This window comes from Neophocaena asiaeorientalis, unplaced genomic scaffold, assembly GCF_003031525.2.
Source record: "Neophocaena asiaeorientalis asiaeorientalis breed wild unplaced genomic scaffold, Neophocaena_asiaeorientalis_V1.1 scaffold606, whole genome shotgun sequence".
NCBI classification, from domain to species: domain Eukaryota; kingdom Metazoa; phylum Chordata; class Mammalia; order Artiodactyla; family Phocoenidae; genus Neophocaena; species Neophocaena asiaeorientalis.
In genome coordinates, this window is record NW_020173687.1 from 1547435 (window position 1) to 1571698 (window position 24264).

The window sequence follows — 24264 nt, forward strand, 5'->3', positions numbered from 1 at the left end:
ATATATATATATATATACACACACACACACACACACACACATATATATATATATTTTTTTTAACATTTATTTATTCGGCTGGGCCGGGTCTTAGCTATGGCACACTGGATCTTTGTTGTGGTGTACGGGATCTTCGTTGCAGCGTGTGGGATCTAGTTTCCTGACCAGGGATCAAACCTGAGCCCCTGCATTGGGAGCGCAGAGCTTTAACCACCTGGGAAGTCCCCTAACCAGGTTAATATTTAATAAACGTTTGCTCACAGGACAAGATGTCCAGCTGCCCGAGGTGCCAGGGTGCAGTGTTGAGGACGCCACTCCCAGCCCAGCCGTCCTGTCCCGAGGAGCCCACCTGCTCCCCGCACATGTGCACAGGCTGACGTGGCCGCCCACACGGCCCCTCCATGGGGACCAGGGCATCTGCATTTCCATCCACTACTCCATAAGCAGATCTTTTTTAAAGGAAAATACAGAAATACTTGATGATGCTCTGGTACCACCACATGGAAAAACCATGAATTACTGTTTCAAAAATGCAATGTACAATTTTGAACATAATGGGAATCAACCCCAATGGGAAAAAAGCACAACTAAGGAGCATCGTACAGAAGATAAAACTTAAGAGTCAATGTTTACATTCTGGGGAGGAGACAAAACCACGTGAAAACTTGATATATCTGAGTGCACACGCTGACTGCCAAAGTAATTTTCCACATGAAGTACTGTTTGCCCTATGAGCCTTAATTGGAACCCGCACTTGGGAGGAAACAAGGTGGATTATAAACATGTGTATTCTTGAATTTAATTAAAGATCATTCATGTTTTAAACAGGTTTTGATAAACAGAATAAAAAAACATGTAAGCCTTGGAGAACTATAAAACTTAAGGTGTATGTCCCCGGTCCCCACACCCCCATGCCATAAATTAAGAACTCTTCACATGTACCTAAGAATATATATAGTACGTATCTCAGACACACAGGTTAATGATACATAAGCCCCAGGCACCCTCCTGGCGAAGGGAGCGAACACGGTCATCACTTCTGGCATGCTGGGCACTGCCCTGGGTCCGTTGCAGTTTTAGGCCAGCCCAGTATTTGGTACCCGCAGGCCTTCATCTCACGTCCTCATTTCCAAGGATAAACAAAGACAAGACAACAAGAGCTCAAAACAACGCCCTGTGCCTTCAGAGGGGAAACGGCAGTCAAATTCCTTCAAGGTTAGAAGCCTCACCAGTTTTTTCTCTGAGAGCAGCTTCTTCCTGGGGGGTTCCTGGTGCTTGGTGCAGTCCACACAGCTGACCGAGAGCAGCCTGGGAGAAGCGTGCTGGGGAAGGAGCCGCCCGGGCCTGGGAGACACTCGTGCCAATGGTGTCCAGCACCCCACGGCCTCCAACACCGGCCAGGATCTCGCTGAGAAAAGCCTCGAACGTATCATGGCTCCTTAACAAAAGGCAAACTGGCAAAATAAGACATCTGGTTTAAACCTGAACATGAAACCGAAACTAAAGAGGTGTGAGCATCTGGTACAGGAGAATGCGGGTGAGTGTTTCTGAAACAAATAAATGAGCCAATGAATGCCTTTCTTACCTCACTCACCACTTTCCACCCCGAGTCATGCCCTATTAGCCTATATGCTACTTGGAGGGAGTTCCCTGGCGGCCTAGCAGTTGGGACTCTGGGCTTTCACTGCCGGAGGTCCGGGTTCGATCCCTGGTCAGGGAACTGAGATCCCGCAAGCTGCACAGCGCGGCGAAAACAAGTCTCCTTAGCCTGTATGCTACTTGGGGGAAAGATCTGTGTACAAAGGATTAAATCATTACATCTCTTGCAACTCTGGAATATACTCCCTACAGAATAGCAGATACCTGCTAAATGAAAATATTAAAAAGGAAATCTCAGCCTCAAATCCAAATTTCTTAAAAATAAAAACACCCATTTACTCAGACGCTATGGTGTTACCCTGCAGTTTAAAATGGTCCAACTGGAACGCAGTGGGATGTTTCCTATGGGTGCGGTGGGTAAGCCGCCAGACTCTGCACAAGGGCCTCTGCCCCTTTCCCCCAGGGTGACCTAGGACAGTTCACTCATCTGACGACGGACCAGGCCGGGAGGGACAGGAGGCACGACAGCAGTACCTGGCCCATGTGAAAACTCAGTGAGCGTGAGCTACTTTTCATTAACTAAGGGCTGTTTATACCACTGCTCGTTCATTAAACAGCTCGTGATAATTATGTATCTTGTAGGTGCTGAGGGTCAACGCGAGGAATCTCAGGCCCAGCCCTCCAGGAGACGACAGCCCCTCCCCGTCCACTGTTCTGAACATCACCCACTTCCAACGTCCCCGCTTCACAGGCACACGTGTGCCACATAAAAGGAAACCACTGAGGCTTTCCTCCCATTGTTAAGTACGAACTGCACATACAGAGGGGATATAAGTGTACACGCATTATTTTAAAAATAATCATAAAGCCACCACGTGCGCAACACAGCAGGCGAGGACACAGGGCTCGCCTTTTCCACTGAAGCGCCTCCTGTACCTCCTGCTCCACACCTCCTGACCCTTCTGAAAAGGAAATACTTCCTTGGTGGGAGCTATTCTCTCCGCATGGCACTGAAAAGCTTTGCTTTTTGTTCGGAAACAATCAGGTATAGAAAAGTTCAAAGGAGAGTCCGTGAATCACTTGAGGGTGAGCGGCCGACCTGACACCCAACCCCCGGGACACGGCAGTGTGGCTCCCTGTGGACAGAGGCACCCCCTACGGAACCGGGGGGATGGCCTTTGAAACCGGGCCACCAGCCACGCGCAGACCCCCAGCTTTGGCTAACCGTCCCTATAGCGGCTCCCACAGCAAAGGGTCCAGCTCAGAACCACGAGCTGCGTTTTGCTGCCACGTCTCTGCAGCCCCTCCCTGACTCTCGTGCCCCTGACACCTGGAAGGTCACAGGCCAGCTGTTCTGCAGCGTGTCCTCGTTTACCCCTGACGGACGTCCCTTTGTGACGAGCCGCGGGCAATGCACCTTTGGCAGGAATTTCACGAGTCAGGGGCCTTGCTCACCCTGCACACGGAGCTCCAGCGCAGGGGCGCCCTGCCCGCTTCCCTGCGTCGGGGCGCCCCTCCCTCCCTGTGTAGTTACGAGGACCTCAGGGGAGGTGGTCTGAGACTGTGCAAATCCCCTTCCTCATAAACTGTCCATTTACTCATTTTTATGGGCTCAGTTTCCTATTTTATTCAGTTAGCTACACTGTTACTATCATTTACTTCAATGCTCAAATTGTCTCTGGTTTGGGCAGTGGCAGCCCATCCCTTGGCTTTGGTGTCCTTCTGACACGTGCCCCTCAACCTGTGAGCGCTCCCTGCTTCCTGCCACAAAATGTTCCACGCTCACCGGGTACTTTCCCTGGTTGACCCTGAAATCAGCCTTTACTCCAAGGAGCCCTGGTTCTTTTAGTGGAGAATGGTATTTAGAAGGCCACCTGTATGCTGGGGGTGCTCAGGGGTCCTGGGGTGGTGCTGCTCGTGGGTCCTCTCCGTGGACAGAGCAGACGAAGGTAAACGCATCCACACACAACACTCACATCTGTAGTCACTGCTACACCGATCCACCCACAGTTTTAGAGCAGCATCTTTTGAAAACCATGGGTTCACACCTATAATCCCAATTCCAGTTCAACACCACAAGGTTCTAATTTTCTCCTTCTGTCTTTGCAAGTCCATCCTCTGACTGTCAAGAGTCCCGGCTCCATTACCCGCAGTATGTTTACTCACCCAACCTCGACAGTAACCAAACCTTCACCTCCTGATGTAGGTGCTCTCCCCTTCCACTGGGCCGCCCCTCCATGGGGACACCCTCCTCCTGTTATCTTCCTGTTAATGTATTGTCCTAAATACACCTTTATTTCAGAATGATTTTAGATTTACAGAAAAGGTGATATTCCCATATACATCTTATCCAGTTTCCCCTAATATTAGCATCTTACACGACCAGGGTACACTTGTCAAAACTAAGAAACCAACCCTGCTATGCTATTATTAATTAAACTCAGGATGGCATTTGGATTTCACGTTTCCCCATGAATACCCTTTTCCTGTTCCAAGATCCCACACTGCATTAAGCCCTCTTAAAAGATATTTTTAAAGTGCTAAAAGAAAAAAAGTCCCACCCAGCATTATTACACAGCCTGTGAAAATATCCTTCAGGGAGGGAAGTGAAGTAAGACATGCTGGGTGGTGGGAGACACTGTCTCCACAAGCAGTACCCCAGAAAGAAAATGACATCACAGGGAAACCCCAACCTTTAGGAATGAGGAGACAGCAACAGAGATGGTAAGTATAAAAGACTATTTTTGGGGACTTTCTTGGTGGCGCAGTGGTTAAGAATCCACCTGCCAGTGCAGGGGACATGGGTTCAACCCCTGGTCTAGGACAATCCCACATGCCGCAGAGCAACTAAGCCCGTGTGCCACAACTACTGAGCCCACGCACCACAACTACTGAAGCCCGTGCACCTAGAGCCCGTGCTCCACAACCAGAGAAGCCACAGCAATGAGAAGCCCACGCACCACAACAAAGAAAAGCCCGCCGCAACTAGAGAAAAGCCCGCGTGCAGCAACGAAGACCCAACGCAGCCAATAAATAAGTAAATGAATAAAAGTACCTATCCTTCAAAAAACAAAAAAAAAGACTATTTTTTTCCTAGTAAGAGTTTTAAAATATGTATGACTGTAGAAGGAAAATTATAACACCGTCCAGTGGGTTTCCCATGCATGCAGAAGTGACTGCAAGGTTTCCACATTTCTGTGAAGTGGCACAAGTCTTAAGTCTAAGTGGACCATGAAAGGTTAGGTATGTGCATTGTAATCTCCAGAGCAACCACTAAAATGTATTTCAGAGATATAGCCAAAGGCCAATAAGTAGATGAAATGGAATGCTAAAAGCCTTTCCGATAACTCAAAAGAAAGGGGACAGCAGAACAAAGAAGAGGGACAAAGGGAAAACAAATAATAAAATGGTACCCTAAACCTAACCATACACGTAACTCAGACAAAACAGACTTGCAGAAAGAGAGCATTTCCTAAGATGAACAAAGGCATCTGATAATGACAAATGGAATTAGTCATCAGGAAGGCCTAACAATTAAAAATGTGCGTGATAGGGCTTCCCTGGTGGCGCAGTGGTTGGGAGTCCGCCTGCCGATGCAGGGGACGCGGGTTCGTGTCCCGGTCTGGGAAGATCCCACATGCCGCGGAGCGGCTGGGCCCGTGAGCCATGGCCGCTGAGCCTGCGCGTCCGGAGCCTGTGCTCCACAACGGGAGAGGCCACAGCAGTGAGAGGCCCATGTACTGCAAAAAATAAAATAAAATAAAATAAAAAAGAAGAGGTAAAACTGCAGAAAATATGACTGTCTCCATAGCAAATTCCAGTGAAATCTATAAAACAAAGATTAGAATTAATATACAAAGAAGCAAGGTTTTTGTTTTTGTTTTGTTTTGTTTTTTATAAATTTATTTATTTAATTAATTTATTTTTGGCTGCGTTGGGTCTTCGTTGCTGCGCACAGGCTTTCTCTAGCTGCGGCGAGCGGGGGTCACTCCTCGTTGCGGTGCGCCGGAAGAAGCAAGGTTATTGGTTACAAGGTTAATTTGCAAAAGTCAACTGTGTTCTTCTATACTAGCAGCAAACTATAAAATGAAATTAAGACAACAATCCCATTTACAGTGACACCAATTACAAAAGCATCTAGCTTAACAATAAGCTTAACAATAAACATTTAAGACCTCTACCTCACTACTGGCAAGATACTGTTCTAAGTGTTTTCCAGGGATTAATGCATTTAGCTCTCATAACAGCCCTGTAAAGAAAGTACAGATGAGGACACAGAGGCAGAGAGGTGAAATGACTTACCCAAGGTCACAGATCTCTCAGATGGGAGGAGTGGAATGTGAAAGCAGGGTGTCAAGGGGCAAAACCAACCACCTGATCATCAAAGAAGCACACCCACAGCTCAGTCTATTGGAGGGCTACGCCATCCGTCCCGGCCGGGTTGAAAACCAAGCTTCTGAGCACTGGTAACACGAAACCTGAAAGCGATCAATCAGAGGTGACGATCAGAAAGCCAACCAGAGACCTGAACTCTGAATCTTGCCTAATGTGGAGTACTCCTCCTTTTTACCTCTTCAGTGTGTTTGGAAAAATCTGCTGAACGCGTGCCGTGGCTCTCCCTTGCCACGTGAACAAGTTCACTTTGGTTTCACATGACTATTTGGTCTTTGTTTTCCTTCTAATGCTTTACCTGCTCTGGCCAATAGCCCCATGTGGCTATTAAGTTTAAATTAACTAAAAAAAATTTAAACGTAAAAATTCAGTCCCTCAGTCACACAAGCCACATTTCAAGTGCTCACAGCCACATGTGGCCAGTGGGTACCACAATGGCCAGCACCCATTAGCACATTTCCACCATTACAGAAAGTTCTACTGGACAGCGCCGGTCTTTACTGTGCAGTGGGAACTCAGATTCCTCCTAGGAGCATCCCTCTTCCTGGGCCCAGCAGAGCAGAGTACAAAAGGTGGGACGGTGGTGAAAGCTGAGGGCCTAGAGTCAATCAGACTTCATGATTACAGGATGGGGGCTTTTAAAAATGCTGGGAAGGTGCTTAATACACGGCTCCACTTTGTTCTGTAAAGTGTTAAGATCAGTTCTACTGGTCCATACACATTATTATGTGCCAGGAGCCTCTAAGATCCTCCTATGGAAATTTTTATTTTTATTTTTATTTTTTGTGGTACGCGGGCCTCTCACTGTTGTGGCCTCTCCCGTCACGGAGCACAGGCTCCGGACGCGCAGGCTCAGCGGCCATGGCTCACGGGCCCAGCCGCTCCGCGGCACGCGGGATCCTCCCGGACCGGGGCACGAACCCGTGTCCCCTGCATCGGCAGGCGGACTCTCAACCACTGCGCCACCAGGGAAGCCCGGAAATTTTAAATTTTATTCCATGGGAATTCCCCGGCGGTCCAGTGGTCAGGACTCTGTGCTCTCACTGCCAAGGGCCCAGGTTCAATCCCTGGTCAGGGAACTAAGACCCCCCAAGCTGCTCGGCCAAAAACAAACAAACGAACAAAAATCCCTTACAACCACCCTGTGAGGGGTAACAGTGCATGCTGGCTTTTTTCCACCTGCTTTTCTAGACCCCTTTTCCACCTGCTCCGTTTCAGAAGCCTACCCTGCATGACCACTCTCAGCTACCTTGCCGTGGGGCGGAGACTGCAGGGAGGCGCAGGAGGGCTGGATCCCGACTGAAGGTCGACCTCCAGCTAAGGAAGCCCCGTCTATGCTGCTCTCTGCTGGTCCTGGTAACTGGGGTGTCCCCTTATCCTGGGGTGTCCAGGAGCAGAAGCAACTCCACTGTTACTACCGCGTGATAAAAACACTAACTCTGCTGTTTCCCTGCACACTCCGCTTTAAACTGGGCCTTTACAAACCCTCCTTAAAGTATCCTAAAGTGATGGTGCCATAACTTCTGACCCTTACATTTTTTATGCCGTTTTGTTTTGTTTACCACGCTGCCTGGCATGCGGGGTCTCAGTTCCCCGACCGGGGATCGAACGGTGACCCTGCAGTGGAAGCGCGGAGTCTTAACGGCTGGACCGCCAGGGAAGAAGCCCCTTTACGCCCACTCTTAAAGCAGTGGAGGCTGAGACTCAGAGTCTCTCGCGTGCCCAACAGTGTCCTCGCTGCCTGTATTTCACAGCAGGGTTCTTCAAATCAGGGATGTGTACGCGACCACCATCCAAGGGAACCGAGGCAAGGGTCATTTTAAAAGAATCAGTTTTGTGCTCCTTAACTGTGGACACGTTTTCTCTGCTAAAGCATATCTGCCTGGGAACCGACTTGCGTTGAAAAGCGTGATCTCCTTTCCGCTCGTGTCGTGAGAAGGGCCCTCTACAGAAGGAAGCCCCCTCCAGGGAGCTGGCCCGAAGGACACACCTCCCTCCTCCCGACAGGCCCGCGAGCAGGACAGACCCCGGTGTCCACAGCGGCGCGGACGGCGTACCCGGTGCCGGCCCAGCCCGCCCAGAGCGCCCAGAGCGCCCTCGCAGGAGGACGCCGCTCCTGTGCGAACGCTCACGCTGTTCGGTGCAACCGCGCGCCACAGCAGGTAGAGCAACATCCGGAAGGAACCGTTTCACACTCAGGACCTCGACCCAAGGGAGTCTCCGGGCCACCCGAGCACGCCCAGGCGCGCTGAGGGGAAGCCGGAAGCCCGGGCCCTGGACGCGAGGGCGCCCCCGGCCGCTATTCGAACTCACCACTCCAGACGGCACGCCACTTCCGGGGTCGGCTCCAGGGGTCACTTCCGGGGCGGGTCCCGCCTGCGCAGGGCTCCCCAGCGCGCATGTGCGGCGCGGGAGGCGTTGGGAGGGGCTGGGCGGCGAAAAAAAAAAACGGAGCTGCTCGCGTCTGCGCAGAGGTGAGCGTGGGCTCCGGCGTGTGGAGCGGGGGCGCCTCGGGACCCGGGGACCCGGGGACGCAGGGATCCCGGGCCCGGCAGCCGTCTGCCCGCCGGGGCTTCCGGTTCCCCATCACCTCACGGAAACTCAGTCTCCAGGACGGTTCTCGAAGAGCCAGTTTATTAATTACAACAAAGGCATAAACAACTTAGACGCCAAAGTCCGGCTGAGGAGAGAAACGGACGGGTGAGGATGGTTGTCCGGGAACGGGCTGTGCTCACGGACGAGACGGCGTGACCTGGTCCGTCAGGGCTGGGAAGTCACACGGAAACGCCCTCCTCTCGGTCCGAGTGTGAGCGGCCGCCCCGCACGGACCGCCGAGGCCCGGCTGCGGCTGCGGGCGCGCGAGGGATGCTCGGGCCGGAGGCGGCCTGAGCGGCACTGACCGCACCGCGCGAGCGACTCTCGGGCCTAAGCGTCTGCAGACATTCGTGTTGCGGAAGAGGAGACACAAAACAGTGAACGAAAACGAGCTGCTGGCGTCACTTTCCCCACAGTATTACATAAAAACGGACAGCACGTTAAATAAACATTTTGTTATTAATCATTAAATATATGAACACCGACAATCATGTATAAATTAGGAAATAGATGTACAAACTATTTCACAAAGTGCTTTTAAAAATATATACACAACATTCAAGAAATTCTTAATGTAAGACATTTCAGATTGAAGTTTCGGGATAAGTTTTTTTAAGGGTCCTTTTCCTTCAAAAAGTATTAATACAGCACTTAAAAAAAACAAACACACACACACACACATAAAAGGCATATTCCCAGATTGGCAAGGAATAAAAATAAACTATTTTCACAGTTCTCTGAAATGCTTAACATTTTCAACGGGAAAATGTAATCCCCGACTGCGTTTGCAAATTCTATGAAAATTGTCAGGAAAGAACAGGACAAAATCAAGGGAAATGACTCCCTAAATGAAATTACTAATGTCTGTGTCATTTAGCGGCTAAGGACTCTCATTTCAATAATTTAATACAGAGATGTGTTTTTAAGCCCTTACCAGCGTTAAGGGTTTCTAAAAACCCGTATGTCTACAAAATAAACACTTCTATCCCAACGCATGTGTGATTCCGTCTCCACAGAGGAGGGGAGAAGGTCCTAGAACGGGACTTCTACTCGACCCGCCCCTTCTTTCCTCTGAGCCTTAGTGCTGCATCTGCAAAACAGCAACTAGTAGTCGCCACCATATTCCCAGTGTGGACTGGGAATTATTCATTCCAGTAAAAACACGTCGAAGATGTCTTCTACACTGAAAAGTATTCAATTCTGGATAAAGAACTACTTTCAATTTAAGACTTAATAAAACATCACCTTCAGTAGACCTGATATATGAAGAACTGGATATATTTTTATTTTCTTGGTTGTCTTGGAAATATGTCAGCATTTATCCAAAGATGTTTTTAAAGCGGTCATAATAAATATGGATATTGTTATCCAGGTAAGAGTTGATCAAATGTCCTTATGACTTATTAGTGAAATGTAGAATTTTTCCTTTGCCCTGACTTTCCCACATGAGCTGTCTTTAATGTCTGCACAGAATTTAAATGGCATTTAATGTCCTAGGAATGTAAAAATTACTCAAATTTCTCTCCATAAGAGCTTTCCTTCTCATTAGGAAGAACACAGTAGAATCAGTGGTGTTCTTTTTAAAAAGAAGATGTGAATTTCAGATATCCCTAAAAGAAAAGGAACGCTTGCTTGGAGATGTGAATAAGTAGGTCCTGGAAGAAGTGGTATAAAATAAACAACTTGCCAACAGTTTGGAAAATTTGGTGTCAATATTTTAAATTATAACTTTGGAATTGGGCATATTAAATATTAAAATTCCAGAAATGACCATCGGATAAACAAGGGCCAAAGCCAAAGTAATTCCAGAGACTACCTTCTCTTTCTTTCAGCAATACCACTCTCCCTGGGTAAGGCTAATCATTCATTGCCTTCATGGATTCCTGTTTATTTAGAACATAGTCGTTGATCCCTCTTTACTTTTTAATACAAAAACGTATAACTTTTTGGATAAACACAATTGGTGAGAGACACAGGTAACGAGTGAGCTCTGAAAATAACGGTTCACAGCATCTCCAAATGAGGCTTCGTCATCCTTTCCATCGTGTAACAGAAACTGACGCAAATCACAGAAGATGCCTCCCCCCCCCCACATCGAGGCACAGGAAGAGGCTGCCGTCCAGGGGCTGTGCACATGTGTCCAGCTGCGGTGCAGACAGTGAAAGACAAGTTTACAACCCACGGTACGACAGTGCATGAGGAGTGTCAGACCTAAGGTCTGTTTATACAAGTACGTGGACTATGGCCTCTTGTAGGTATGTCCCATCGCTGGGCACAGAACACTGATGACAAAAGGACCCCTAAAGCTAGCTAGAAACACTGCGGGGGTGGGGGGGGGAGGCGGACAAAAAGGGACAACCTCTCCGTTGTATGGACATACAATACTATACACAGCACCAAATATGTCACACCATCAAAGCGCTGTCTTGCACCAGCGGGGCACGCTCGGCGTCCCACCCCACGTGAAATATGCACGCTTCACATGCAGACGCTGCGTGGGGTGAAGGCGCAGCCCGCGGGTCACAGCTCATCAGAACTGCCACTGGCCTGTCCATCCCAGACAGACGTGCCGCTGCAAGCCTCCATAAGAATGTCCTTTACTGCTGGTAATTTCCGTACTGGCCCTGCAAGAGACCAAGACACAGATTACACCCCAACAGTCCTGCATAAGAGGGCCCACGCCCAAGGGTAAGACAGACTCCCGCCCCCCCGCCAACACCCAGGACGAGAGGTGGAGGGAACATAAAAGGCAAGCGACCAAACAGCCTCTGCCTGCTTCCACGAGGCAGGCAGATAAGCGGCCTTCCAGAAGCCACTCTCCAGGCTGCAGCTACTGATTTAGGTCAGAGGGTGGAAGAGGCTCGTTCACCCAGTCACACAGCAGCTCACTGTGCTGGGCCTGGTCCGGGTGCCTCAAGTCACGTCCCCACCCTGAGCCTGCCGTGAACAGGTCTGTGACGGGCTCCCCCAGCCACAAGCGACATTGGCACCACTTCCGGCACACTCAGGGGAACATTCCACACTGCTCTCTTCAAGGTCAAAAAGGTTTTCTCCTTAATTACCCTGCCCTGGGCTTGTTTACTCGTGTTGAAAACTCATCCTCTAAGTATGACTGGTTCACGATCTCTCTTTAGAGAGCAGGGTGAGAAGCATTTAAAAGAATAAAATACAGGACCTTACCTATTCAGGTACCTGAGAAAAACACCCATCATCCATGTGGTGCCTTGAGATTTCATTAGCCGTGTAAACGGTCATTAGTGCCTGTGACCCAGCACAAAAGGCCACCGATGGACAATCAGCCCTTGCAAGGGCCTCTCTTCAAAGGAGGTTCCAAAGATGCCCAGGAGAAGTCTCCTCCCGCCCCACTGCCCTGCTCCTGCCCTGAGCTGCAGACGCCAAGGCTCCTCCTGGCCGACTCACGTGAGACACCTGGCCGCCTCAGGACCTCTGCACGGCTGCGTCCCGAGGCTGGCTCACCCTCATCCTCACGTCCCGGCCCCGTGGCACCTCCGCTGAGAGGCCCCCGGACACTTACATTCACCCCTCATGGGTTTCTCTCCCACCAGGAGGGGCCGACATCCATCATCTACCGGCCTTCTCCTCCACGCCTCCAGGTGGAAGTCAGAGGCATCTGAAGTTAAGCTTGATTTTCTCTCCACAGCCCTCTGCACCCCGAGAAATGGCAACTGCCTCAAGCAGCCCAGGCTGAAATCCCTGGGGCCGCCCCGACCCGCCTCTCCTACACGCCCCATGTCCAGTCCACCAGCAAATCCCGCTGGCACCACCTCTGAGAGCACCTAGAGTCCCGGAGCCTCTCACCTCTCTCCAGCAGCCACCGTGCTGTCACCAAAGGCTCCGACGGCCTCCAGGGCCCCACCCCACGCAGAGCAGATCCTCGTCAGGTGGGCGAGGCCTCCCTGCCGTCCTGGGAGCCTGAGCGGCTCTGCTCAGGTCTGATGGCCTCGCTGTCGCCCGAGAGAGGGCCTCCCCGACCTGGTCTACGCCAGCCCTGCCACCTGTCGTTCTGTCCCTTTGCCCTCTGGGTCCTCTTCCCAGAACTACCTGCCGCTGCTCCATCCTGGCGCCAACAGCGCCCGGCTGTGTCAGGCGAGATACAAGCTCTAGAATCTGCCTAGTCGCCGGGGCCCGCAAGCGCGCACCAGACACCCGACGCTGCTAGGCGTGCGGGAAACACCCGAGGTGTGAAAGGACAAGGACACAGAGCCAGCTGTGTCTGACCGAAGAGGTAATTTTTAAAAACCTTACAGGCTCAGAGAATTAACGTTCTGGAGGGACCTTGGGTGCCAGTTCACCCTGTGTTATTGTTTCTCTTGACGACCGGGGAAACCTTTGTCACGTCTGACGCACGCGGGGGCTGCGAGTCTGGAAACGGGCAGAAGGCTTGCCTGCTCGTAGCCGTAAGGCCGCTGCTGCTGGGCGGACGGGCCCGTCTGAGACGCTCGGTAGCTTCCGTACTGCTGGCCTTGTCCCTGCTGGTAGCTGGAGTACTGCGAGGGGGCGCCCTGGGCAGGCCCTAGAACACACGCGGGAGCCGTGAGACCACCCCATGCCCCCGTCCACCCGAGCCCCTGACTCTGGCACCCGTTCTCCCTCCACATTAAGCCCGTGCAGTGAAAGCGCCACAGCTGGAGGCCGCGTGGAGTCCCGTGTGGTTCGCAGCTGTGCTCCCACCGCCACCCGGACGGAGCCTGGGGGCCACTCTCAGTGCCCCGGACCCGCTTCCTGGGACCAGCTTACACTGGTCACAGTGGTCACCGTAAACACGGGAGTCAAACACACAGCAGATGGTGAAAACGCGCGAGAGACGGTAATTGTGCCTCCGGAGCCTAAGTAGATGGTTTAGGAGAAACTGACAAAGGCCGAGTGTTCTTTCCAAAATTGGCTGTTTCTAGGGCTGGGGCAGGGGAAACACTGTGGTCCCAGAAAGAAGAAAGTGCTCTAAACCAAAAGGATGGGGCACGTCCAAGGGCCACAGGCGCCAACCTGAGCTCCCAAGAGGCAGGGCTGAGACGGTTGGGACAATAAAATAAAGAAGTTTGGATCGTAACTCAGTGTGTAAAATCAATACCCGTGAGCACCTACCAATATAAATAAACGATCGATAACTAAGTGAACGGAGGAGGAGACCCATCTTCCCTACAGAAGAATTCCAAATAATCTATGGAGACCAGCGGTCCCCGATCTTTTTGGCACCAGGGACTGGTTTCATGGAAGACAATTTTTTCACGGATAGGGGACGGGGGGATGGCTCAGGCGGTGATGTGAGCGCTGGGGAGTGGCAGATGAAGCCTCGCTCACTCGCCCACCGCTCACCTCCTGCTGTGTGGCCTGGTTCCTCACCGGCGCGGACCGGTACTGGTCCAAGGCCCGGGAGTTGGGGACCCCTGATGTACACAGTGCCCCCTCGAGTGGGGCTGGACCCAGTGACGTCAGAGTCTGGAGGAGGAGAGGGAAGGAAGCCCGACACCGGGGAGGCCAGGCAGACGCCCTTGACCATGTGACCAAGGCCAGACTCAACGGAGGAAAGTCATGCCCACAGGAGGGGACGCAAAGGCACTTCGCTGTGGTCTTCTTTCCAGAACCCAGGCCAGACAAACCCAACCTGAGGGGGCGTCTAGGCAGTGCCTGCCCAGCCCTCCTCAAAAGTGCCAAGGTCAAGAAGGATGAGGAAAGTCTGAGGAACTTTCGCAGCCCAAGGAGCTGTGGGGCTGACGTCATGTGGGATCCTGGCCTGGTCCCGGACAGAGAAGGACATGCAGGAGAGCCAGTGAGATCCGAAGAAACTGGCTCAGTCCACGTCCATGCACCAACCTTGGTTTCTTAGCTGTGACCACAGGGCCCCGGTAATGGACGAGGTTAACCATGGGGGGACTCTCAGCTTTCCTCACAACTTTTCCAGAAATCTACAACTGTTCCAAAATAAGAAGCCTGCTGGGCGCCCACCGAATGACCGCGTTCCTGTGATGGCCCCCCCACTGCTTACCATAGCCTTGCTGCTGCCCGGGGTAGCTCTGCTGGTTGGGGTACTGCTGCTGGGAGTACGTCTGCTGCTGGGCTGTGCCCTGCTGGTACCCCGCCTGCTGCTGGCTGTACTGTGAGTTTCCTGCAGAGGGAAGGAGACATGAGCTCATTTCCAGAGAGCAATGGCAGCTCCGCTGTCCCTCGAGGCACGGGCAGCTTTGGGTTCCCTAGACCGAGTCCACTGCTCCAGTACCTCTTCTTTTCCACAACAATTCAAATTATTTTATTTTATTGGGTTGGCCAAAAAGCTCCTTCAGTTTTTAAGTAAAAATAAAACACAGTTTTCATTTTCACCAAGAACTTTATAGAACAACGTATTCACCATTTTGTCCCACTACCTTCCGCCATTTTCCAGGTAACTCCATAATTCCATCTTCCCAAAACTTTTCATCCTTTTGAGCAAAGAACTGTTCCAGGTGCCTTTTACCGTCTTCCAGGGAATTGACATTTTTTCCATTAAGGGAATTCTGTAAAGACCGAAAAAAATGGAAATCCAAAGGTGCAATGTCTGGTGAATACGGCGGATGAATCAGACTTCCCAGCCAAGCTGTAAGAGTTTTTGCCCGGTCATCAAAGAAACATGGGGTCTTGCCTTATCCTGATGGAAGATTATGCGTTTTCTGCTGACTAATTCTGGACGCTTTTGGTCGAGTGTCGCTTTCACTTGGTCTAATTGGGAGCAGTACTTGTTGGAATTAATCGTTTGGTTTTCTGGAAGGAGCTCATAATAGAGGGCTCCCTTCCAGTCCCACCATATACACAACTTCACCTTCTTTGGATGAAGACCATCCTTTGGTGTGGTTGGTGGTGGTTTATTTCGCTTGCCCCCTTATCTTCTTCTGTTCCACATTATTGTACAGTATCCGCTTTCCATCTCCCATCACAATTTGTTTTAAAAACGGAACATTTTGGTTGCGTTTAAGTAGAGAATCACAAGAGGAAATACAGTCAAGAAGGTTTTTTTTTGCTTAACTCATGTGTGGAACACAAACATCAAAGCGGTGAATGTAACCAAGCTGGTGCAAATGATCTACAGAGCTTGATTTGTATATTTTGAGTATGTCAGCTGTCTCCCGCGTGGTACAACGTTGATTGCTCTCAATTAACGTCTTGATTTGATTGCTATCAACTTCAACTGGTCTACCCGACCATGAGGCATCATCCAGCGAGAAATCTCCACATGAAACTTCGCAAAGCACTTTTGACACGTTGGATCAGTCACAGCACCTTCTCCATACAATGCACAAATCTTTTTTTGCATTCTGGTTGCGATTTTACCTTTCTTGAAATAATAAAGCATAATAGGCCAAAAATGTTGCTTTTTTTTTCTTCCATCTTCAATATTAAAATGGCTACACAAAAATTCACCAGTTTTGATTTTTTTTTAATTTTGTTTTGTTTTGTTTTGCGGTACGCGGGCCTCTCACCGTTGTGGCCTCTCCCGTTGCGGAGCACAGGCTCCGGACGCGCAGGCTCAGCGGCCATGGCTCACAGGCCCAGCCGCTCTGCGGCACGTGGGATCTTCCCGGACCGGGGCACGAACCCACGTCCCCTGCATCGGCAGGCGGACTCTCAACCACTGCACCACCAGGGAAGCCCTGATCTTTTTTTTTAAATGCACAGGTATGACAGTTGTCACGTACAATCTAACAAAATTGTTTCAAATGAAGTTAAATGAAGTTAAAGACAGCTAAGCGCTACTAGAGCCATCTTACAGGGAAACCGAATGAACTTTTTGGCCAATACAATACTTTCTCTTACTGTCTTATAGAAATACAAATATATCGCCAAAGTGAAGAGGTTAATGCAACTAAGACAAAGACCAATACCAGTGTTGTAGGTAAACTGTGTCCCCCAAAAGAGCTGTTGAGGTCCTGACCCCAGGAACCTGTGGCCTTATTTGGAAACAGGGTCTTTGCAGATATAATTAGTTAAAGGGAGGTCATACAAGGTTAGGGTGGGCCCTAATCCAGTGGATGATGTCCTTCTAAGAAGAAGGAGATCTGGACACAGACACAGGGAAAAGCTGTATGATCCCCACAGTTCAAAGGGACCCCAGAAGTTTTGGGACACCCTCGTCTTATTGGCAAACATGCAAGCCAGGGTTCCAGCTCAGACCTGTAATGTGTTTTCCTGTGACTTTATGAACGAAAAGAGGCAGACATTTGCCCTTGTGTTCTGCATCTATATGTGGGTACAGTCCCAGAGATGTTTTAGGTTCACTTACTTTTTCTTTTCCCAGAGAAAATGGCTTAATTCTCACTTTCAAAACTCTAGCCAGCCAGCACCCGTGCTAAAAGCCTCATTTTGGAAGAAAGCTCATGGTAAGAAAATAACTTGGGAGAGCAGTAAACGTATTACCAAATAATTACCAACAGTTGAGAGGGAGTATTGGGGACTTCCCTGGTGGTGCAGGGGTTAAGAATCCACCTGCCAATGCAGGGGACACGGGTTCGAGCCCTGGTCCGGGAAGATCCCACATGCCGCGGAGCAACTAAGCCCGTGTGCCACAACTACTGAGCCTGCGCTCTAGAGCCGGCGAGCCACAACTGCTGAGCCCACGTGCCGCAACTACTGAAGCCTGCGTGCCTAGAGCCCGTGCTCCGCAACAGGAGAGGCAACCGCAGTGAGAAGCCCGCGTACCGCAACGAAGAGTAGCCCCCACTCGCTGCAACTAGAGAAAGCCCACGCACAGCAAAGACCCAATGCAGCCAAAAATAAATACATAAAATAAATAAATTTTTAAAAAAAGAGGGAGTATTAACAACCATTTAAAAATCTTTCTACATGTGTAATGGAAAAGAACCTAAAAAAAGAATATATATATAGTCTGTGTGTGTGTGTGTGTATATAACTGAATCACTTTGCTGTACAGCTGAAACACAACATTGTAAATCAACTATATTTAAATAAAACTTTAAAAATAAATAAATAAAAATCTTGCTACGAAGTCTTCCTAATGCAGGTCTTAAGAGTTTTAGATTGGTGTAGAGACTAAATTCCATTCTGTTTTCAAAACACCTTTATAAGAAGACCAATTTAAGTTTAGTTTCATCGTTTTTTTCAAAACCACAGTGTCTGGCCTTTAACCGCAGACTGTGGGTCTTTCTCTGCATGAGACCCTGTCCTCTAGCAGGAGCAGGCGGGGCGAGCGGACCCGGGGTGTTTACCCCCTGTGGCGCCAGACAGCCTGGAAAGGAGGGCTGCTTGTGGCTTTCTTGTTCTTGTCTTTGTTTTTAGTTAATTAAGTTTTTAATAGATTTTTTTTCATTTTTAAAATTTTTATTTTATTGTTTATTTATTTATTTTTGGCTGCGTTGGGTCCTCGTTGCTGCGCGCGGGCTTTCTCTAGTGGCGGCGAGCAGGGGCTACTCTTCGTTGTGGTGCACGGGCTTCTCACTGCAGTGGTTTCTCTTGTTGCGAAGCACGGGCTCTAGGCACATGGGCTTCAGTAGTTGTGGCTCACGGGCTCTAGAGCGCAGGCTCAGTAGTTGTGGCACGTGGGCTCAGTAGTTGTGGCTCGCCGGCTCTAGATCGCAGGCTTAGTAGTTGTGGTGCACGGGCTTAGTTGCTCCGCAGCATGTGGGATCTTCCCGGACCAGGGCTCGAACCCGTGTCTCCTGCATTGGCAGACGGATTCTTAACCACTGCACCAACCAGGGAAGTCCAGTAAAATGTAAGTATTTTAAAACTGGGATCCTGATAACGTACATTTTAAAATAACAGCTTTATTGAGAGCGAATTCATGTAGAAAGGCTTAAAACCCCATAAGGAAGTTCAATTTCCAGCTGCACAGAACAATGAAGGAACACACATTCTACAGCGCAGGAGCTCTTCTCCAAGGTGGGCTCTGAGGAATCTGCTGGGTTTTCTGATTGGTCATCATCTAAGGAAACACCTTGACAGCTGCTCCCTCCTCACAACCATGACCGGTCCCAGCAACAATGGCCGATGGGACGGCCGATGGCCGAGGAGGCGTCAGTGACCAGTGGAGACCCAGGTTCACTGTCTTTGTGAGGAATGCAACGGAGAAATTCATCAGACTTGGCAGGTTTTCTCCAGGGTTTCAGAGTTTTGGGGTCAGTCTGCATATTCTCGTGTCTTACAGCCCCTTTTCTCCTTCTAGGATAACGGGTAAAGGAGTTAATTCACAACAGCAGCAGCCGTGGCCTAGACACAGCAGGTGTGCAGGGGGTGAGAACCCGACGCAGCTCTCACGCACCCAGAAAAACCTTCTCTTGACCTGGAGCCAAATCCCAGTAGAAGATGGACCTGTATGGACAACTCTGAAAGGAGAGAGGCAGGACTTCTTCGAACAAGCCTGAGCGATTCTCAGGAGGGTTTCGTGGGAGCAGCAGAGCTGGGGAGCCCAGACTGCTCTTCCTAGAACAGCCTGGGACAGCGACAGCGGCTCCAGGGCCTTCCCTCCACCACTGGCCGATACGACGACTTCTCTTGTTTTTCCTCTCCTTTTCATTTGTTTCTATCTTTAAGAATCTTGCAACATTCTGTGACATGGCCGTGAAAAAAGGAACCACTAATTTGTGAAAGAAGAGGCTGGTGTTGTCATTAAACGTGGCAGGAACGTGGCCGTAGAACAGCCAGAGGCGCTAATGCACAAGGGTGACCGACCCATCTACACAACCTTGTCGCCAAGCAAGGATGAGCCTCAGGGACCCACGTGGCAGCCATTTGGGGCGGAGTCATCCCCACCATCTCCAACGCCCGATCACAGTCACCGTTGCCATCGGGGGAAACGCCCCAAACAGCGGTGCTGCAACCCCAGGACTGGGGGGTGTGGGCGGGTCTGGGGGGCCACAGGGTTAGTGCTTTGATTTTCAGTAAGTTTGACTTCTAAATGGGCGATTCAGAAATAAAAAAACAAACCAAGTCCGTCTTCAACAGGTCCGGGGAGGAAGGCCCCCTCCCCCGCCCAGCCTCATCATCTCCATCGCTGTCCCAGGTATTTCTCCAGAGGCTGTCTGTGGTGTGTGTGCTCTTAGCGCCCTTTGTTTTACACAGCAGGTGGCACCCGGACACCCTGGTCCTGTACACCTGGCATGACCCGGGGGAACATGCCACAGAAGCGCCCTGGACGTGTCACAGCGGACACTGGCTCTGTCCAGCCCTTGCTCCTGCAAACCTCACGGACAGGAAATGCCATCGGGACTTCCAGGTTTCCTCTGCAGTGGCCCCGACAGCAACAGTGTCCTGCTCGGCTGGGTCGGCCATGCCCTGGCCCCTTCCTGACACTGGTCCTCTCATTCCGGGGACCCCACAGGGCTCCTGCCAGATACCACCTCCTGTGCACAACCCCAGGACCAGCCACCCGTGCCCCTCAAGGTTCCCCATCCCTCTGGGGGACAAATCTAATTACTAGAAAGTTCTTTCTGTTGGCTTCAGGCGACCCCCTTATTGCTCCCACCCAACATCCTGCCCTTCTCAGGGCCGCAGGCCACTTATGCGCCCAGCCCTCTCAAAGCAAACTCCCCTCCCCGCACCTCTCACCCTAAACAAGACCCGGCAGGCCACCGGCTGCGGTATGGCCGGTACCGTGTTAACACGTGCAGGGGTCATTAACAAGGCGGAACAAAATGCTTCCACATCCAGGAGGAAACTGTGTCATATGCCACACTTGCCTTGAAAGAAGTCCCTGAATGTTTTAGCAAACTCATCAATTATGAAAGACGATCGCACGCAACCCAAAGTGAGGGTACAGAACTGTGCCCTTCAGACTTCAACGAGCTCGTCCTGGGGAGCAGCACGCGAGGCAGGCGGGGGCCCTCCTGCGGAGGAGGCTGAGCCCCGCTTCCCTGGAGGGGGAGGGGAGCAGGGTCGAGGAGGGGAAGTGGGGAGTTAGTGTTTATTGGGGACAGCGTGTCAGGGTGGGGAGGCGAGAAGGCTCTGAGATGACGTGGTGATGACGGTGGTCGCACAACAGCATGAATGTGCTTAGTGCCGCTGAACCGTGCACTTAAAAGTGGTTAAAACGGTAAACTTTACGTTTTTTACAACTTAAAAAAAGTCACCCCAAAAGTCACATTTTCGAGTCACCTGTTCTGTACATATCATCTGCCTTTTCCTCTCCGGGCCCCTGGCAGCCTTGCCATTGTCCCCAATCCTGACGTCCAGACCAAGGCCCAGGACCACGCCACGCTGTGAGCTCAATGGCTCCTCTCCTCTCGGGGCCCCTGGGGCGGCGGGAAGTCCCCGCACCCGAGAACCGTGTGAGAACCGACTATGCCTGTTTCTTCCCAAATCCGTGTTTGGTGACGTCACCTCGGCGGCTTTATCGGCGCCTGGCCCCCATCTCCATACGCCCCACGCCCGTCGGGCCCGGAGCCTGAGGCCCGGCCACCTTACCGCCCTCGTAGTAGTGCTGCGTGGACTCCTCAAACGACCGGTCGTAGCTCTGCTCCGTGTAGGACGCCGGCTGGTAGGCATAATCGCCATGTCCTGCAAGCAAACGGGCTGCCCTGCGGTCAGCGGAGGCCCCGGCTGCCCAGACCCAGGAGAGACCGCGTGAACTCGGCCGTCGGGTCAGGAGACCCCGGCGCTGGGTGCGGTCCGGTTTCCCTAGACGGAACCCACGGGGGCACTTCCGGCCGTCAGGCAGCTGCGGTTCCCTTACTTTAAAGTGCAGACGGCCACCTGCTCCTCGGGGCAGCGTGAGATCAACAAGCCACGGTTTACAGAGTGTACTCGGTGCCCAATGCGTGACACGCACGTGGACGTCAGCTCTTAATGTCGCTACATGGTCACCATCCCCCCGCCGGCTCCCTTCGGAGCGCGTGACACCTCGTGAGGCCCGGCCACCATTCCACAGAGGGGTCACGGCTCGCCCTTCCCCGGTCTTGGCCACCTCCCCAGCACCAGACCTGCTCACGCACCCTGCCTGGGGGGTCCTCCCCAGATCCCTCCCGTCCTCTGCGGCCATGTTAAGCGCCACCTCCACAAACCCCGGGGCCATGTGAAGATGCCTGAACGGTGACACGGAAGAGGAAAATAAGCCGCAGCAGCTGTAACTGAGCAGCTGGGAGGGGAGCGCTACGAGACAGTCGGCTCACGCTCGCCACCTTCCTGAGCATCTCACGATGAACTCGCGTCCATCCTCAGGACTGCGCACCCCGCCCCAGGGGGCCAGTGCCGGAAGCTTCTCTCAGCAGAGGCCAGCCACCCGCCCCAAAGGGGACTCGGGTCTGAACTGGGAACGACCAGTGAGCAGCGGATGGAAGCCACTGCAGCCTCACCGTCAGGGTAGTACTGCTGGCTCATGGGCTCCGAGGCGGCCTGGCCGTGGCCGTACTGCTCGCTGCCGTAGTACTCCTCCTGGCCCAGGTACTGCTGGGACGAGCCTAGGGGACAGCGCCGGACGTCACCTCCCCGAGCCCCAGAACCTCCCCAACGGGCCCCCAGTCAGAGGACACTCCACCAGGCCCACCCAGGGGACACGGGAGGCCTGCCCCACGCGCTGCCCCTCCCCCGCCGGTTCCCTGCACCGGGGCGGGGCCTCACCTTGCTGGGAGGGCCGGTAGGGCGCCATGGGCCGCTGCCCCATCATGCTGCCCGCCTGCCCGCTCTGGCCCATCATGGCCATGGACTGGCCCTGGTAGTGCTGGCTCCCGCCCTGTGCCGTGCCGTAGTGGGACGAGGCTGCCTGCTGGTGCAGCATGGACACTGGGGGACACGACAGACCCCATGTAACCCGAGAAGCTCCTGGGCGGCACCCCGCAGACCCGCCTGAGCCCTCCTCCCGGGCTGGGCCTGTGCAGCTCTGCCCCGCGAGGCCACGCCACCCTTCCTGCCAACGCGCCTTTGGGCAACTCATAAAATGTGAAATGCCGGCCCCCACGCCCCTAAGTCCCCAAGGCTGGTCCCAGAGGAGCCTATCGCCTCGCCCTCCCCCAAGACTCGGGTCTCGAAGGCTCCAGTCTCGAAGGCTCCAGTGGGGGCCCCGCCTGCCTGTCCTTTCCTGCCACCCCTGCTCGGGACCCTCCAGGGCAGCACCATCCAGCACAGGGGACGTGAGCCACGTCAGAGAATGAGAAGAAACAGGGGAAGTCTATTTCAGTGACATTTTATTTGACTCAATATATCCAAACTAGATTGCCTTCAATATGTAATTAACGTACCGAGAGCTAAGGAGATACTTCACATCCTCTTTTTCTGTTCTAAGCCTTTGAACCCCGGCGTGTCTGACTCTCGTGGGACACCCTGGTTGGGACCTGACGCTTCCCAAGTGCTCAAGGCCCCGCAGCCCTACCTGCTGCTCAGCCTCCCACTTCTGTGCACTGGCTGCCACCCAGTCCTCCCAGCGGGGCGGCTGCTGCCCCTCCTCAGAGCCTCCCCTGAAGCCGCCCAGCCCCCGGCCCTCGCCCCTTGGGGGCTTCCGGAGGAGGGTGGCCCTGGGGACCACGTTGGCCTGCGCTGGAGGGGAGCGGGGTCTCTGGGGACGGTACCTGGGTTGGACTGCATGTTGATGTTGGCCCGGGACACGTAGCTGCTGATGGCGCCCTGGCCCTGCAGGGGGATGCTCTGCGAGGCCGGTCCCGAGTGGCTGTAGCCGGGCCCCGAGCCGTGGCCGCTGCCGGACATGCTCATGGAGGTGGTGGGCAGCGTGCTCTGCGACGTCTGCTGCAGGGTCACGTGGTTCGGACCTGCCAGGGCGGGGGGGCGGGCGCGCTGAAACCCACCAAAGACCACCTCTGGCGGCAGCCCTGGCCTCGCGCTCGGGCCCCCCCCCCCCCCGCCCCCCGGGCCAGCTTCCTTCACGCGGCTGTTGGGGGGAGGCTGACCATGGTCAAGGGCGCAACGAGCGAGGGACACGGGCGCGTGACCAGGAAACGAACACACGTGCTGAGCGCGCAGAGGGGCCGCCTGCTCCCTGTTACCTTTATCAATGGTTCCCGACGGCTAGTGGCGGTTCTCAACCCAAGGACAGGAGCCCCACACGGAAGCCCGCGCTCTGAGGTGACGCAGCCCCAGTTCGCAGGGGACCTGGAATAAGGGCCTTATCCCTCCGCGTGTCACCCCGAGCACGTGCGCCTGCAGCAGGGCCTCCGGTAGGAGAGGGTCCCCACCGCGGCGGCCGGCCACCCGGGAGCCCAGTCGGTGACCCCGTTGTTCCCCGGAACCAACCCAGAGCCCAGCGCGCCCAGGGCCGCTCACCGTTGCCGATCTGGGCCTGCATGAGGGAGGATGGTGGCAGGCCCGCGCCGATGGCGTCGCTGAGGCTGCCCTGCGAGTGCAGGCCCTGGCCCGAGCCGCTCTGGGACAGCCCTCCGGGGCCCAGCGCCAGGCTCTGGGTTGGCGGCTGTGGCAGCAGGAAGGGCACCGAGAGGGTTAGCGAGGAGAAGGGCCACCAGGAGCCGCTCCGGGGGCTCAGCCGCCCTGAGACCCACAGCCATACTCCATGGCTGCCTGCCAGCACCTCCAGGGTGGGACACTGCCCTCATGCAGCTGGACGCCGCTGACTGCCGGCCCGGACACCTCAGGCCAGACGGAAATGCTATGCCAAGCGTTCCCCAGGCTATCAACACACACTTGGAGGTTCAAAGCCGGGCCCCCCTTTCCTGGGACTCAGGGAGCTGCGTCCACCTCACCTTGCCCACAACCCCCCCCACCCCTCTTGGTCTC

General features: G+C 53.0%; 2 protein-coding genes across 12 annotated transcripts in view; both read right to left on the reverse strand.

Annotated features, from left to right (window-relative positions):
- MTG2 (mitochondrial ribosome associated GTPase 2) overlaps positions 1-8403 on the reverse strand; it is a 13908-nt gene extending 5505 nt beyond the window's left edge. For 4 of the 9 annotated variants that reach the window (XM_024750203.1, XM_024750204.1, XM_024750197.1 and 1 more), the window contains exons 1-3: positions 8049-8298; positions 5902-6077; positions 1230-1454 (exon numbers count right to left, since the gene is read on the reverse strand). In XM_024750203.1, coding sequence (XP_024605971.1) covers positions 1230-1433 — 204 coding nt within the window. In that variant the 5' untranslated portion in view covers positions 1434-1454; positions 5902-6077; positions 8049-8298. The other 5 variants (XM_024750199.1, XM_024750200.1, XM_024750201.1 and 2 more) reach the window with 5 other exon arrangements.
- A 200-nt stretch (positions 8404-8603) lies between these two features.
- SS18L1 (SS18L1 subunit of BAF chromatin remodeling complex) overlaps positions 8604-24264 on the reverse strand; it is a 24741-nt gene continuing 9080 nt past the window's right edge. For 2 of the 3 annotated variants that reach the window (XM_024750207.1, XM_024750206.1), the window contains exons 4-10: positions 23797-23941; positions 23088-23285; positions 22144-22305; positions 21879-21983; positions 20992-21084; positions 14591-14710; positions 11223-13120 (exon numbers count right to left, since the gene is read on the reverse strand). In XM_024750207.1, coding sequence (XP_024605975.1) covers positions 12906-13120; positions 14591-14710; positions 20992-21084; positions 21879-21983; positions 22144-22305; positions 23088-23285; positions 23797-23941 — 1038 coding nt within the window. In that variant the 3' untranslated portion in view covers positions 11223-12905. The other variant, XM_024750208.1, reaches the window with a different exon arrangement.